Here is a 16,229-nt window from a genome sequence, read left to right as displayed (position 1 = left end):
ATCTGAAAGCAAACTCAAAAATCATTTCACCAGACGAACGAGCATTTTTCTCGTTTATTGGGTGATTGGTAGCCTGCTTACACTGCCCGATTATTGGGAAATGAGCTAGGAATATTTGTTCCCATAAATCGGCAATGGTACTATGGTAATAGCACCCTAGGATTAGAAAGTCTTAAATGTGCCAAACTGATCACAGTAGCTCCTGCTGGTTGAAAATTTTGGCACAAATTTTGGCAAACTTTTCACCGCCTCTTGGTTGGTTTAGTTTACTCCAGTATTATGCATTGTCAAATTTTAAGCAGCCGTTCTGTCATGGCACAGATGTCGGGTGACCCGGGACCAGGGGTTCCTTCCATGTCCCTAACACTAGGGGACCTGCTTTCCTGGTCTGGTTCTCCCTTCCTGGTATCAGTAACCGCTGTATTTGCGGTCCAGTGGGTCCACCCGATAGACACGTCTGTAGGGCGTGACAATTCACATACAAACATCTGGATGTGGTTATAAAATTGCCAAACAAATTGCAAAATACTCTTTGGACCTAACGGAAATCAAGGGTTGTCGAGTTGATGTACTGGATGCAGAGGTCAGTATAAAGAATACAAGCTGATCTATACACCCCGCCGTGCTTGCATGATTACCATAGGGAGAATCAGTACCCTTTGATGTGGAGTACACAGATATGGCATCTCACAAAGCTGAGGGTGGACTCCTCTAAGGACTTTATGCTAGAAGGATCTCTGCAAGACGAATCAATAGCAGTTTAGAGGTTGTATAAATGTGTACACTACTTGTATATATACAAATACAGCAGATAAGAAAATAAATAATCTTGCAACTAGAGACAAGGCACTGCTGGCCAATTTAGCGTTATTTATCTCATACGTAAACCGTAGCTAAAAATGTATCGCCATCGGCAATTCTCTCCAAGATGATTTCTCAAGGTGATCCTGTTTAGATTTATAGTACTGTTGGAAGATAAAACCTTGAAAATGGAACCATTACCACCAATAAACAACATAAATAATCAAACCATACAATGACTGTTTTCAATAATTCTCCATGCACAGCCCGCACAGAACGTATAAGCACATCAACAATCAACAGGAAAACATTAGCGGTGCAGATGACAAGGGAAAACATAATCATAGGGCTGACAAGTCTAAGTAGGTCACTCACAGCCACTATCTCTCCTGTGACTCTGAAGGGGCCCTCACCCTACTGTGATGAGGTTGTTCCTCTTATTCATAAGGCACAGCAGATGTGACACTTCTGCTTTTCATGTTTATGCATTGCATGGTTTGCAAAATTCTGGAAAATTCACATAAGAAATCATTCCGTTTGGCAAAATCGAATATTAAGAAAGATCTGACCATTAAACTTCTATTTTTTTCATAAGATTCAACAAGAGCATTTAAACAATATAGAATGATGATAAATCTATTATTGCTGGGGATCTGACTGCTGGGAAGTGCAAGGAAATAAAGAAGGTGCTCTAAGACTAGGGACGGGTAAGGTACCAGCTACATGTAAGCAATAGAGACCATAAGAGTGCTGCCACAGAGGGATCGCTACGACATGGCATCAGAATATCTCAGTCATGATGACCACTGTAGTAATGCATGACCCTTTCTAGTAGGATCACACTAATAATCTCAGCTAACATAGTAATAAAACATGGCGGTATCATGGATAGTGGCTGATAGTTGAATGGCACCAGTGGTCTATCAAGGCAATCTCCTACAAAAGGCTTTTATTCATATGGATTATGTAAAGCTTGTGCCAATTGTATTAAATTCAAAATTTTATGCAATTTTGATCGCTCAAAAACTTTTGACATCCGAAAATATTTTTAGGTGTTATTGATCATGCCGAATGTCCATGTGGCAATATTTATGTGGGACTCGCCACATTTTTTTAAATTTTAACCATATTTTATTGTTATTTATTATTCAATAAAAGTGATATATTGTATCCTCCTGTTGTTCTCACTTCTTTAGTCCTGGGAGCCAACATTTCTTGTGCTGATTTTAGATACAATCATTTTGAAGTGTTACCCTCTTTGGGTCCCCTTTACCAAGGCTGTGGAGTCGGTAAGCCAAACCTCCGACTCCTCAATTTCCATGACTCCGACTGCACCAAAATGGGCTCCGATTCCACGACTTCGACTCCACAGACCTGACAGGACTGTGGAATCAGTAAGCCAAACCTGCGACTCCTAAATTTCCATGACACCGACTCCACCAAAATGGGCTCCGACTCCACGACTTCGACTCCACAGACCGGACAGGACTGTGGAATCGGTAAGCCAAACCTCCGACTCCTCAATTTCCATGACACCGACTCTGCATTTATGTAACTAGCGCTTTAGATATGCATCTATACATTGCTGAATTCTTTCTAGCTTTGGGTCTGTAGGTCTCACTTGTTGGCCATGCAACTACGTAGAGACATCCCCCGATGCAGACAATGAATCTCTGGGTGACCAAGCATATGATTGTTATCTCTGTGATGGCACAGATCTTGTTGCTGGTCACTTGCTCTCTCTACTCTCTCTCAACTCCTCCAAACACTTTGTATTTGTAAAATAATCTGATTCCTTCCGTAATATATCTAAAATAAGAAAAGGTCTTTACTTTGTTTTTAAATTGTTATTTAGTGTTAGGTCAAGGATTTGCTTTTTTAGACTGCCATGCCATCCGCGGTTTCTACAAACATTTCCCCTGGTGCATTTTCCTTGAATCACAACTCCTCAGTCTTAATTATTATTTATTAGGCTCCATTCCCATAACAAGTATTTTGTCAAGTTTCAGAATTTCTAAAGCAGTTCAGCGCCTATTCTGTAAATGAGGTTACTTGCGTGTTTATTGTTTCAGTTTTGAGTGCGTTCTTTATATCCATTTTTATTGTGTTTTGACACTGCAGGTCTTCTCTCTTTTTGGTGGCACGTTTAAATAAACCCACTTAATTTTTTTATACTTTCTAGTATTTGGCTATGAAAAAACCTTACAGTCATGTGTGGATTACATGCATTTTTAACCTGCAGATTTTCGGCATTTAGTGCAATATTATGGGGGAAACCTGCAGCACAGAAAATTTGGTGTACTCGCAAGAAAAATTGACAAATTGCAGATTTGAAACACGCACCGCAGGACAGTTTATGCCGAGTAGCAAAAAAGTACAAATCTCATCAACTTTGATTGAAATTGTAAGACGCTGCATTTTCAAGCAGCAAAAATATACAGCCTCAAAAATTCACCAAAAATTCATTGTGATATTTAGGGTTATACCCCAAAATGTTTTTTTTTTTCATATAATACAATATTAGAATTAACTCTACAATTATTTTCTTACAGCACCATTCCAGAGCTTTTTTTTAATTTCAGGGCTGGAGTGGTACCACTAACGTAAGTTCCCTGCTCCTAGTTATATACTTATATACGGTACTTACCTGCCGTTGTCTTCAGCTTTTATTGGCGCTGCTCCTGTCTTGATTCACCATCTTGTGACCACAATTTCTGTTTGACTGGAGGTCAGAAGTAACGGACACAAGTTCTCAATGTAAGTCTCGTTCTGGCTCTCGTACATTGAATTATGATTTCAGCAAACACTGGGGTGAACCGGCAGGGGTTGTATTAAGTTTGGAAGTTATTCTCTATCCATAGCATAAGGAATAACTTCCCAAATCTTCGGTTGCTGACTACGGTGACCCCCAACAATCCATAGAACCAGGGCTCAGAGCCCAGTATGAATAGAACAACAGTCAATATTGCACACCTCTTCTCCATTCATTCTTAATGGGAATACCAAAGACCAGCCAAATGCTGCCTGCACCTATCTCCAGCGATCTCATAGAAAATGAATGGAGCGGAAGTGTGTATGATCATCCATCGCTTCCCCAGTGATTGGGAACGGAACAGGAATTCCGGAGGAGCTTCCGTCTGGCAGGTGGGATCCCAATTGATCATCAAATTTGCATTTAGAATCCCATCCAGTTCCAAAGCCCAGTCTAGTGTTGTGCCTATCTTGCATAACCAACCCAGGTGAGCCTTTATACATGTATTACCAACACCTTTACTATATTCACTGCGCTTAGGTGGCGCTCTTTTGTTTTCTCTCAGTTTAGTCTCCTGCACCAGTGATTTGGAAGTTATACCTTCGAAATGTAGGAAACTCCTTTAAAGCGAATCTATCAGGAGGATTTTGCTAAGTAAACTACATACACTGTCAGGTTAGCAGTGTTAAATTGATTAAAATGATACCTGGCATAAAGAAATCCGTCTTGTGGTTCTTGTGTAGTCAGTGTTAGAAGTTTTCAGTTAATGAGATGCCCGTGCTCTGGGGTGGGACTGTAGACAGAGTCTTATCTTCTGGCTCTAAGCCAGAGAAACCAAGAAGAGACCTGCTCACAGGCCGCCCCGAAGCACAGTCAGTCTCTCTCTCTTTGATGAGGAACATGTTTGTGCTTTGGGGCGGCCTGTGGATAGGTCTTTTCTTGGTTGCTCTGGCTTAGAGCAGGAAGATAAGACTCTGCCTACAGTCCCACCCCTGAGCACAGGCATATCATTAGCTGAAAACATCTAACACTGATGACACAACAACCACAAGACGGATTTCTTCACCCGAAGTATCATTTTAATCAGTATAACGGCACCAACCTGACAGTGCCTGTAGTTTACTTAGCAAAATCCTACTGACCGGTTCACTTTAAGTAGTGTTCATCCTACTTGTTAAAATAAAAAAAAAAAACACTTTCGAATACAGACTCTTGATCAGTCCTTTATCCTGGAGTGATGTTATGGAGTGATGCCATATTACATAATAATGCATTCATTATAACATGAATTAAATGCTTCTTTAAATTGATGTGTCATACATGCCACATCACTCCGGCATACTGACCAGAGAGGACTAGTGGTGGGCAGTCACATATGGAGCCATTGGTTTTGCACATAGTTTTATTTTTTTTTACTACAGCCTTAAATTCAAGAGAATGATATCATAACTTTAAATTTATCCCTTTCTTACATAAAAATGTTAAACAAAACTTAGCACTACAAACTTTATACTTGATCAATACCATTTAGCTTTTTCTGCCTCTGCATATTGTAACATCAAAGGAAAGGCATCGATAAAATGAGAACTTCATTATTACATGTAGGCCTGAAGAAAATTTTGTAAAATTGATGCTTTACAGAAGAGAATAAAATCTCAAGAAATATCAAAGGGAAATATGAAATGAAGTGCATTATATTATGGAGTCTTGCTTTAAAAAGAGGAGTAGGAGGAGGAAAAACTCTAAAGTAAATCCAAGCCCTGTGTTAAAGACGATAGAATGACTTCTGCAGAGACAGTCTGACTGACAAATCCCCTGTGGTATACATGGAGAAAGGGAACTCTACAACTTTTTGGAACCTCTTAACTTTGCTGGTGATAATTATTCTTGGATGAAGCCCAAATCAGAATACAGAACTATAACTGAACAAAAACTAAATGCAGTTACAGACCCTGTAATTTCCATCTTGGACGTTTAAAGATAATAAAGGATTTGTCATTAATTGAAATCTGCAAAATTAGAAAACAAAAGGAAAAAAAAAAGAATATGAAAACTAGATTAAGAAAACCCTCATGAAACAAGCAGTATGGTTTTCTGAATAAATAATATGTTTATGTAAAGGAGTTGATCCCTTTATTTATTTCCTTTTAGAACACATGATCAAATACAACTACTTAAGTTAACTTTATGGGGTCATTTATTTTTGCACATAGCGATATCGCTGCTGGAAATCTGTGTTAAGTTTCATTTATATTAGGGTACTTTCACACTAGCGTTTTTTTAAATCCGTCACAATGCGTCGTTTTGCAGAAAAAACGCATCATGCAAAAGTGCTTGCAGGATGCGTTTTTTCCCCATAGACTTCTATTGACGACGCATTTGCGATGGATTGGCACACTTCGCATCCGTCTTGCGACGGATGCGTCGTGCTTTGGCGGACCGTCGGGAGAAAAAACCCTACATGTAACGTTTTTTTCTCCCGACGGACCGCTTTTTCCGACCGCGCATGCGCGGCCAGAACTCCGCCCCCACCTCCCCGCACCTTACAATGGGGCAGCGGATGCGCCGGAAAAATGCATCCGCTGCCTCCATTGTGCAATGCAGTAAACGCTAGCGTCGGAATCTCTCCCCGATGCATTGCGACGGGGAGATTCCGACGCTAGTGTGAAAGGAGCCTTTGCCGATTTTGCAGGGCTAAATAACAGCCGAACGGTAAATATTTATTGATTGGTGGCTGTATATTATAATATAATGTAGTATATAATGTCCAGTGCGCATCTGCCGATTTTGTTCTTGTAACTAGGAAATAGAATATGTCATAAATAAGAAAAACCTGTTTACACAGGACAATGTGCTGCAGAGAACAATGACCTTTGTGCAAACCAAATGATCATTTCACACGACAGACCAGCATATTGCGAAATGAACGTTTTTAGGGACTCTTGTTCACAATAATAATACAGAATAAATGGACATTTACTTTAAATAAGTAAAATGCCGTAATAGATCACGTGTGTTGTACGGTCTGTCTTGTTTTACACTACTTTTTACTAAGGGATGAGTGTTATTACTGCAAGCACGCTAAGGATTTGTGCACAATGAGGAACTCCCACTTGGTAAACACCATAAAAAATAGCACTACATAAATAAGTCCTCATCTCTAAGACTACACGGTGGATTTTATAATGAAGCTTAAATAATCAAGAGAGCAGCGGGATAAGATAAGAGCAAAAACTGGACAGCAATATCAGAGGAAAGTGGTAGGAATTTGCCACATCCAAACGGGAAATGTAAAAGAATCAGACTTTATTAGAAATCAATTGAAACACAAACTAGTTCTGGTGAGAAACTATGACTAAGGGCGGTTGCCAGAAACGCGTCAGATTTTAATGTCTCACCAGATCTGATTTGGGTTTTAATGGATTTCTAATGAAGACTGTTTCTTTAACATTTCCCGATTACCACTTTCCCCCGATATTGTTGAGCCGCACCAGCGGCATTCCAGGCACCAATGGTTACTTATTGTTCATCCTCAATCCAGCCATTGCATCGGTGAAGTTGCTGAACTGGACACTTGACTTGATGACAGGTCCTATTAAGGCTATGTGCCCATGTTGCAGAAATTCTGCAGAAATGTCCGCAGCATTTCCGCAACTCACTGCTGCGGGTAAAACGTATGCGGAATTCGTATGCGTCTTGCAGGAATTTTTAGCTTGCAGAATGCTTGCGCTTTTACAAGCGATTTGAATCATCGCTTGGAAAAGTGATTGACAGGTTGGTCACACAAGCATAGTGCTTGACAAGTGTGACCAACTTTTAACTATTGATGCTGCCTATGCAGCATCCATAATAAAAGACAGAATGTTAAAAATAATAAAAAAATTGTTATTCTCACCTTCCGACGGCCCCCAATCTCCTCAGCGGCGCTCCCGGTATGTTCCGCTCCCAGGGATGCTTTGCGTGAAGGACCTTTGTGACCTCACAGTCGCGTTACCGCGATGTCATCCCAGGTGATTCGTGCAATGCATCCCTGAAAACGGAAGCCGCAGCGTGCACCGCTGAGAGGCAGGAGGACTCCGGGGGCCTTCGGTAGGTGAGTGTATCCCTATTTTTTATTTTAATTCTTTTTTTTTTACAGAAATATGGTTCCCAAGGGCCTGGAGGAGAGTCTGGGTACCATCCGCCCATGAAGCGCTCACTTTACGCATGGTGGGCATAGCCACATGCATAAAGTGAGCGTTTCAATGCAATCCTATGGCTGCGGAATCGCCGCGATTTCACAGAAATAATGAATATGCTGCCGATTTTACCACTATGCGATTCCGCAGCGGGAATATCCGCAGCATGGGCACAGCAACTGCGGAATCCCATAGGATTGCGGTTTTTAAGCGTTTCCGCTGCGGCAAAAAACACGGCAGAAACGCATAAAAAGCGTAACGTGGGCACACATTCTAAAGGTGACATACAAGCTGCAGAGCGAGGTGTCTATTGCAATCACCGCTCACAGTATAGTATGTAGTGACTGTAACTGCACGCCCCTATGATTGAAAGCGAGAATATAAGTTAATTTCCTCCTGGGAGCAGTGCTTTCTGCAAAACAGCCAGGAAGTATTTTAACCCTATTTACCTGCAGAATAACCCCATATATGCAGGTAAATAGCATTTTTCACATGACAGGTTCCTTTAAGGAAAGGTTATCAATATCCTAATATTGAAAAATCTCTTTAAGTAGGCTTAATACATTTTATTCTTTTCTTAGACCATAGTTTTTAAAAATGATACCGACTACAGTTGTAGCCAAAGGTTCTGAGACTGACACAAATTTTGTTTTTCATAAAGTTGCTGCTCCACTTTTTTTGGAAACATCAGACTAAAAGATCTAACATTAATCTACTATATAATTGTCTAATGGACACTTCCGTCTTTCTGTCCTTCTGTCTGTCTGTCTATCACGGATATTCATTGGTCGTGGCCTTTGTCTGTCATGGAATCCAAGTCGCTGATTGGTCTCGCCAGCTACCTGTCATGGCTGCCGCGACCAATCAGCGACGGCCACAGTCCGATTAGTCCCTCCCTACTCCCCTGCAGTCGGCGCCTGCTCCATACTCCCTGCAGTCACCGCTCACACAGGGTTAATGCCAGCGGTAATGGACCGCGTTATGCCGCGGGTAACTCACTCCGTTACGGCCGCTATTAACCCTGTGTGACCAAGTTTTTACTATTGATGCTGCCTATGCAGCGTCAATAGTAAAAACATCCAATGTTAAAAATAATTTAAAAAATAACAAATATACCATTCGCGAAGCTCCGGTGACCTCCGGCAGGTTCTGGTGCCAAGGATGGTATGGGAGAAGGACCTGCCATCACAGGCCCTGCGCGCCTGCGCGAGAAGGACCTGCCATGACGTCACGGTCATGTGACCGCGACGTCATCACAGGGCCTGCGCGAGAACGACCTGCCGTGACGTCACCACAGGTCCCGCGCGCCTGTGCGAGAAGGACCTGCCATGATGACGTCGCGGTCACATGACCGAACTACAAGGGGCCCTCGGAAGGTGAGTATATGTTTATTTTTAATTTTTTAACCTGTGACATACGTGGCTGGGCAATATACTACGTAGCTGTGCAATATACTACGTGACTGGCCAATATACTACGTGGCTGGGCAATATACTACGTGCCTCTGTGCTATATATTACGTCGCTGTATAATATACTACGTGGCTCTGTGCTGTATACTACGTCACTGGGCAATATACTACGTAACTGGGCAATATACTATGTGGCTGGGCAATATACTACGTCAGTGGGCAATATACTACGTGGCTGGGCAATATACTACGTCACTGGGCAATATACTACGTGGCTGGGCAATATACTACGTGGCTGGGCAATATACTACGTGGCTGGGCAATATACTACGTAACTGGGCAATATACTACGTGGCTGGGCAATATACTACGTGGCTGGGCAATATACTATGTGGCTATGCAATATACACTGCGTGGACATGCATATTCTAGAATACCCGATGATTTAGAATCGGGCCACCATCTAGTGAAGTATAATTGAGCATCTCATACGTTTTAAACTTTTCTTGACAAATCATGTTTATGCAAACAGTCATTTACAGAATTGACCCTTATATCTTAAGACTTCTGCCCTTCGCCATGGCAGCTACAGATCAAAATCCTGACTAATAACAACCTATTTTTGCCTAATCAGTAGTTGGAGTTTATCACCATTTCTGAGGTTTTGCTTGTAACCCCCTTTTTGAGGATTGACCACATGTTCTCAATGGGATTGAAATCTGGGGAGTTTCCTGGCCATGGACCCAAAATGTCAAAGTTTTGTTCACCGAGCCACTAAGTTATCAATTTTGCCTTGTGACATGATGTTCCATCATGCTGGAAAAAAGCATTGTTCATTACCAAATTGCTCTAGGATCGTTGGGAAAAGTTGCTCTTGGAGGATGTTTAGATTCCATTCTTTATTTATGGCAGTGTTCTTAGGCAAAATTGTGAATGAGCCAACACACTTGGATAAAAAGCGACCGAACACATGAATTGTCTCAGGAAGCCTTACTGTTGGCATGGCATAGGACTCATGGTAGTGCTCACCTTTTCTTCTCCAGACCATCATTCTTCCAGATGTCTCAAAGAATCTGAAGGGGGCTTCATCAGAGAAAATAATTTAGCAGGAAGTGTTTTGATTGGACCGAAGAGAACTTGGGTAAGGTTATTTTTTCTGATGATCTAAAAACACTGAAGCAGCAAAACCAAAATTAGTGTCAGTCTCAAAACTTTTGGGCACGACTGTACACACTTTATTCAAAGCGTTTGGCTTGGTTTTCAAAAAAATTTAAAAAAAGCAGACCTTTCTAATTGAATTCTTGTGGCATAGTCAAGCAAAAAAACAATGGCAAAGCCCATGGACAAGACAGACATTGTTTCTAGAAGAAGCCATACTTTTCTAATCCCAAACAATGCTATTAATCCATCGGTACATACCGTATATACTCGAGTATAAGCCGACCCCCCTAATTTTGCCACAAAAAACTGGGAAAACTTATTGACTCGAGTATAAGCCAAGGGTGGAAATGCAGCATTTACCGATGATTTTCAAAAATAAAAATAGATCATTATTTCCCCATAGCTGTGCCATATAGTGCTCTGCACCGTTCATTATTTCCCCATAGCTGTGCCATATAGTGTTCTGCACCGTTCATTATTGCCCCATAGCTGTGCCATATAGTGCTCTGTACCGTTCATATTTCCCCACAGCTGTGCCCCATATAGTGCTCTGCACCGTTCATATTTCCCCATAGCTGTGCCCCATATAGTGCTCTGCACCGTTCATATTTCCCCATAGATGCTCCATTGAAAGCTCTGCCATTGCTGCTGCTGCTGCAATAAAAAAAAAAAAAAAACCATACTCACCTCTCTTGCTTGCAGCTCCCAGCATCCGATCCCGGCGTCCGGTCCCAGCGTCTCTCTGCACTGACTGATCAGGCAGAGGGCGGCGCGCACACTATATGCGTCATCGCGCCCTCTGACCTGCACAGTCAGAGGGGAGAGACGCCGGGAAGACAGAGCGGCGCCGGGAAGATGGAGCGACGCCCGGCGGCTGGAACGGGGACAGGTAAATATGACATACTTACCTGGTCCTGGCGTCCGGCTCCTTCTCCCGGACAGCTGTCTTCAGTGCCGCAGCCTCTTTCTCTATCAGCAGTCACCGGCACCGCTGATTAGAGAAATGAATAGGCGGCTCCACCCCTATGGGAGGTGGAGCCGCTTATTCATTTCTCTAATGAGCGGTCCCACGTGACCGCTGAAGAGGGGAAGAAGCTGCAGCACCGAAGACCGTGTGACGGCAGGGGGAGCGTCAGGATCGCTGGAAGCAGGTAAGCATGCCTCAGCACCCTCTCCCCCTCACCCGCAGACCCTGCCACCCACCTTGACTCGAGTATAAGCCGAGAGGGGCACTTTCAGCCCAAAAATTTGGGCTGAAAATCTCGGCTTATACTCGAGTATATACGGTATGTTCATTTAAAGTGCTGGAAGCCTAAAGTAAGGATCAGCATCATAAATGCACTGCTTAGTTATGAAACTAACAAAAGTTGTGCCTGTAAGAGAACGGCTGAAACTAGATTTACCAAATTTGGAAGTAATTCCCTGACAATAAATAATGCTTTGGAATCAGATGTGTTCCAATGTATTATTTAAAAAACAACTTACCGTATATGGATTGATTTAAATCACGCCGATTTAAATCATGATTTAAATCACGATTTAAATCAAAAGATTTTTTTCTATTTAAATCGGATCGATTTAAATCATGATTTTAATCATGATTTAAATCACTGATTTAAATCAAAAGGTTTTTTTTAATATAAATCACGATTAAAATGAGAAGTGAGAGCAGTGCGCATGTGCGCCCATAGTTACACGGACGAAACTAGGGGCAACGATCTAACGCCAGGGTGAGGGGGGGGACCCCAAAGTAAGTAAAAATCTTTTTTGTTTTACTATATGGCAATAGGTAGGTGTTTAAAAGCAGCATGTCTTAATTGTATAAACTATTAATAGCCTCCACATTTTGTTCATACTGCCCCTTTAATTCCACACTTCTAGCTTGGTTTCACTTTTGGTTTAGTTTCTTTTTCCATTCAGTTGACATGCCCAAACTTGTTGGATAGTCAGCAGTACTTGGCTGTAGTAACAATCAAACTTCATAAGTGATCTGTGTGAGCCATGGCAGGTCGTAAGAGAGACCCTATTTGGGTTCATTTTGTTGAGATGCCAGCAGCAGATCTTGGAAAGAAAGGTGCAAGAGCAAAGTGCAAATACTGTCAAAAGGATATCCAAGGACTTGTTTGCCGTTTGAAATCACATTATGAAAACTGCAACCAGAAGGGAAATGAAGATGTTGATAGTGATACAACTAATGTCAATGAACCCCCACAGCTTCTTATGCACCAGGAGCCTAGTACTAGTAAGTCTGGCAATTACAACCTATTTTTTTAACAGACATTTTACTGGGATGGTTAAAGTCTATGAAAAGAGAAATTTCTAGCACTAGTAGTTCTGGAGTATAGAATTTAAATTTATGTTAAGGCAATATTTCACAGAAAATTAACGCTAAAGGACATGTGCACCTTTATTTTTTTAAGGTGCACATGTCCTCCCCCCCCGCAGCGCTCTTACCTCCGATCCCCGCAGCGCTGAGATCCGTGGCTTCGTTTTGACCGTCCGCCTCCCGTCCTCCGGTTGCGGCCTACTCGCAGTGATCCAGCGGCGTGACGTCAGCGGGCCGCACGCTCCATTGAAATGAATGGAGGCGCGCTCGCGGACGGGCAGAACGAAGCCACGGATCCCCGCAGCGCTGACATCGGAGGTAAGAGAGCTGCGGGGGGAGGACATGTGCACACTGCACCTTAAAAAATAAAGGTGCACATGTCCTTTAAGTAAAAATAAAGTGTGTATACGCTTATTTTTTTTTTATTGTAGGCTGCAATTCACTTTTGAAGTCTGCCAAATTGACCATTTTTAAAAAAAAAACATTTTTAAAACTTTTGTGACATAATTTTTTTCAGTTGCTCTGATATTAGTTACCAGTATTACAGCAACTTCACCGGAAAACTTGAGTAGCATAACTTTTGAGACAGCCCTTATAGGACGAGGACCATTACATTGTTCAAAAAGTTTGTTTCAAAATATTTTCGTTATATTTCTTCAAATACGCAGCCGATTTATATTTTTAATTTCTGTGCTTTCAGGGTCAAATATGGCTTGTGCTGCACATGACAATCAATATCTGGGTACAACTTCAACAAAGCAGCCCAAAAAAAAACTTTGCGTGCAAAGTGTAGAAAAATTCATCTTAAAGACTACGACGAGCCAGAAAGAACATTTTGATGAATTAATTGCTAAATTCATATTTGCAACCAATTCTTCTTTCCGACTAGTTGAGCACCCATTGTTTGTACAAATGATCGAAGGAATTAGACCAGGCTACAAACCACCAAGTAGATTTGATATCTCAGGAAAACATCTTCAGGCTGTATACGACATAGAAAGAGCGGCTTGTACAAAATATTTGAAAGACAAGGTTGTTAACATGAGCTTGGATGGTTGGAGCAACATCCACAACGACCCCATAATTTGCACTTGTGTCACAACAGAAGATGGTGAAACTTACCTTACAGACACAATCGACACATCTGGAAATTCACATACTGCTGAATATTTACTTGAAATTGCTAAGAACTCAATTCACCAATGCCAAGAACAGTTTGGATGTAAAGTAAGGAGCTTAGTTACTGATAACGCAAGCAATGTGGCAAAAATGCGAGCGGAACTGGCACATGAGGATGACACAAATGTCATTACATACGGTTGTTCTGCCCATTTGTTGCATCTTTTGGCAAAAGACCTGCATATTTCGGGTGTCAAGGAACATGTTGTAGAAATTGTTAAATATTTCCGCAATAATCATTTTGCACATGCAACCTACAAGGAAATGGGAGGACTGAAGTTGGTTCTACCACAAGATGTTAGATGGAATACCTTGGCTGACTGCTTGGAAATGTTTATTAACAACTGGTCAAAATTACTGTCCATTTGCGAAACACATCAGGATAAAATTGATGCTAATATACGAAGCAAAGTATTAAATCTTGGTGTGAAGAGAAATGCCGAGGACCTTTTGGAAAGGTTAAAGCCAATATCGATTGCGTTGGATAAAATGCAGAAAGATACTGCAACCATAGCTGATGCCACAGAAGTTTGGAAAGATTTAGAAGGTTCTCTAGATCGCTTGAACCTCTCAAACAATGTAAAGGTTGCAATACAGCACCGCAAGGACCAAGCATTAAAAGAAGAACACTATTTAGCCAATATCTTGCATCCCATCTACAGAGGGAAAAAATTATCTGAGGCGGAAATCAACTCTGCAATGGAGTGGCTCGCCAATACTAACCATGACATTGTGGCAACTGTGCTGAAATTGAAGTGTGAATCTGCACCATTTCAAAAATACATGTTTGCAGATAACGTCGTTAATGAACTAAAACCACTGGACTGGTGGAAGTCGCAATCACTTGTTCTTCCAGCAAAGATAATAAATCTAGCTACTCAGCTACTGACTGCATCGGCTTCATCCGCATTAGTACAGAGATTGTTTTCTTCATTTGGTTTTGTGCACACAACAGTCCGAAACCGCTTAGGAACTGCTAAAGCAGGACAACTGGTTTTCCTATTAAAAGTCCTAAATAAACAGTAGGCTTAAAGGACTGATGTATTCACTGAAGATGTTTGCTTACTTCAAACGTTAGAGATAGGCTATTGTTAAAAAGTACTTACTCTCTGTAGTTCAATTCTGAGTGTTTAATAGTGCAAATAAAAATTATTAGGTTTCATAATCAACTGTTTTAATATTTTTATTTGTGTAAAACAATTAGATTTGCAAAAAGACAAAGTTTTGCTTGTGTACAACTTGATTAAAAAATCTGATTTAAATCAAATGATTTAAATCAAAAAAATCTGATTTAAATAAAAAAAATCTGATTTTTTTGATTTTTTTTAAAAAATCAAGATTTTTATCCACCCTGCCGTATATACTCGAGTATAAGCCGAGATTTTCAGCCCAAAACTTTGGGCTGAAAGTGCCCCTCTCGGCTTACACTCGAGTCAAGGTGGGTGGCAGGGTCGGCGGGTGAGGGGGTGAGGGCGCTGAGGCATACTTACCTAGTCCCAGCGATCCTCGCGCTGTCCCTGCCGTCCCACGGGCTTCTGTGCTGCAGCTTCTTCCCCTCTTCAGCAGTCACGTGGGACCGCTCATTACAGAAATGAATAAGCGGCTCCACCTCCCATAGGGGCGGAGCCGCCTATTCATTCCTCTAATCAGCGGTGCCGGTGACCGCTGATAGAGGAAGAGGCTACGGCACCGAAGACCAGGCAGAGGGACAGCGCGAGGATCGCCAGGACCAGGTAAGTATAGCATATTCACCTGTCCTCGTTCCAGCCGCCGAGCGTCGCTCCATCTTCCCGGCCGGCGCCTCCATCTTCCCGGCGTCTGCGCTCTGACTGTTCAGGCAGAGGGCGCGATGACGCATATAGTGTGCGCGGCGCCCTCTGCCTGATCAGTCAGAGCGGAGACGCCGGGAAGATGGAGGCGCCGGAACGAGACGCCGGGAGCTGCAATCAAGGGAGGTGAGTATGTGTTTTTTTTTTTTTATTGCAGCAGCAGCAGCGGCGGCAGAGATTTATGTGGAGCATCTATGGGGCACAGTGAACGGTGCAGAGCACCGTATATGGCACATCTATGGGGCACAGTGAACGGTGCAGGGCACCGTATATGGCACATCTATGGGGCACAGTGAACGGTGCAGGGCACCGTATATGGCACATCTATGGGGCACAGTGAACGGTGCAGAGCACCGTATATGGCACATCTATGGGGCACAGTGAACGGTGCAGAGCACAGTATATGGCACATCTATGGGGCACAGTGAACGGTGCAGAGCACCGTATATGGCACATCTATGGGGCACAGTGAACGGTGCAGAGCACCGTATATGGCACATCTATGGGGCACAATGAACGGTGCAGAGCACTGTATATGGCACAGCTATGGGGCACAATGAACGGTGCAGAGCACTGTATATGGGGCACAGCT

General features: G+C 42.3%; 2 protein-coding genes across 2 annotated transcripts in view; one reads left to right on the top strand and one right to left on the bottom strand.

Annotated features, from left to right (window-relative positions):
* Window positions 1-16,229, bottom strand: part of LRRC8D (leucine rich repeat containing 8 VRAC subunit D) — an 87,906-nt gene that overhangs the window by 15,655 nt on the left and 56,022 nt on the right. The window lies entirely within an intron of this gene.
* LOC138648053 (uncharacterized) lies at window positions 11,967-14,973 on the top strand. The gene is made up of 2 exons (XM_069737537.1): window positions 11,967-12,545; window positions 13,330-14,973. Exons 1-2 carry the CDS (start codon window positions 12,305-12,307, stop codon window positions 14,832-14,834), a joined length of 1,746 nt encoding a protein of 581 aa, XP_069593638.1. The 5' UTR covers window positions 11,967-12,304; the 3' UTR covers window positions 14,835-14,973.

The sequence above is a fragment of the Ranitomeya imitator genome, chromosome 8 (genome assembly GCF_032444005.1).
Source record: "Ranitomeya imitator isolate aRanImi1 chromosome 8, aRanImi1.pri, whole genome shotgun sequence".
Taxonomy (NCBI): Eukaryota; Metazoa; Chordata; class Amphibia; order Anura; family Dendrobatidae; genus Ranitomeya; species Ranitomeya imitator.
Note: the sequence above shows the minus strand (reverse complement) of the source record. Positions and strands in the feature narration are given on the sequence as shown.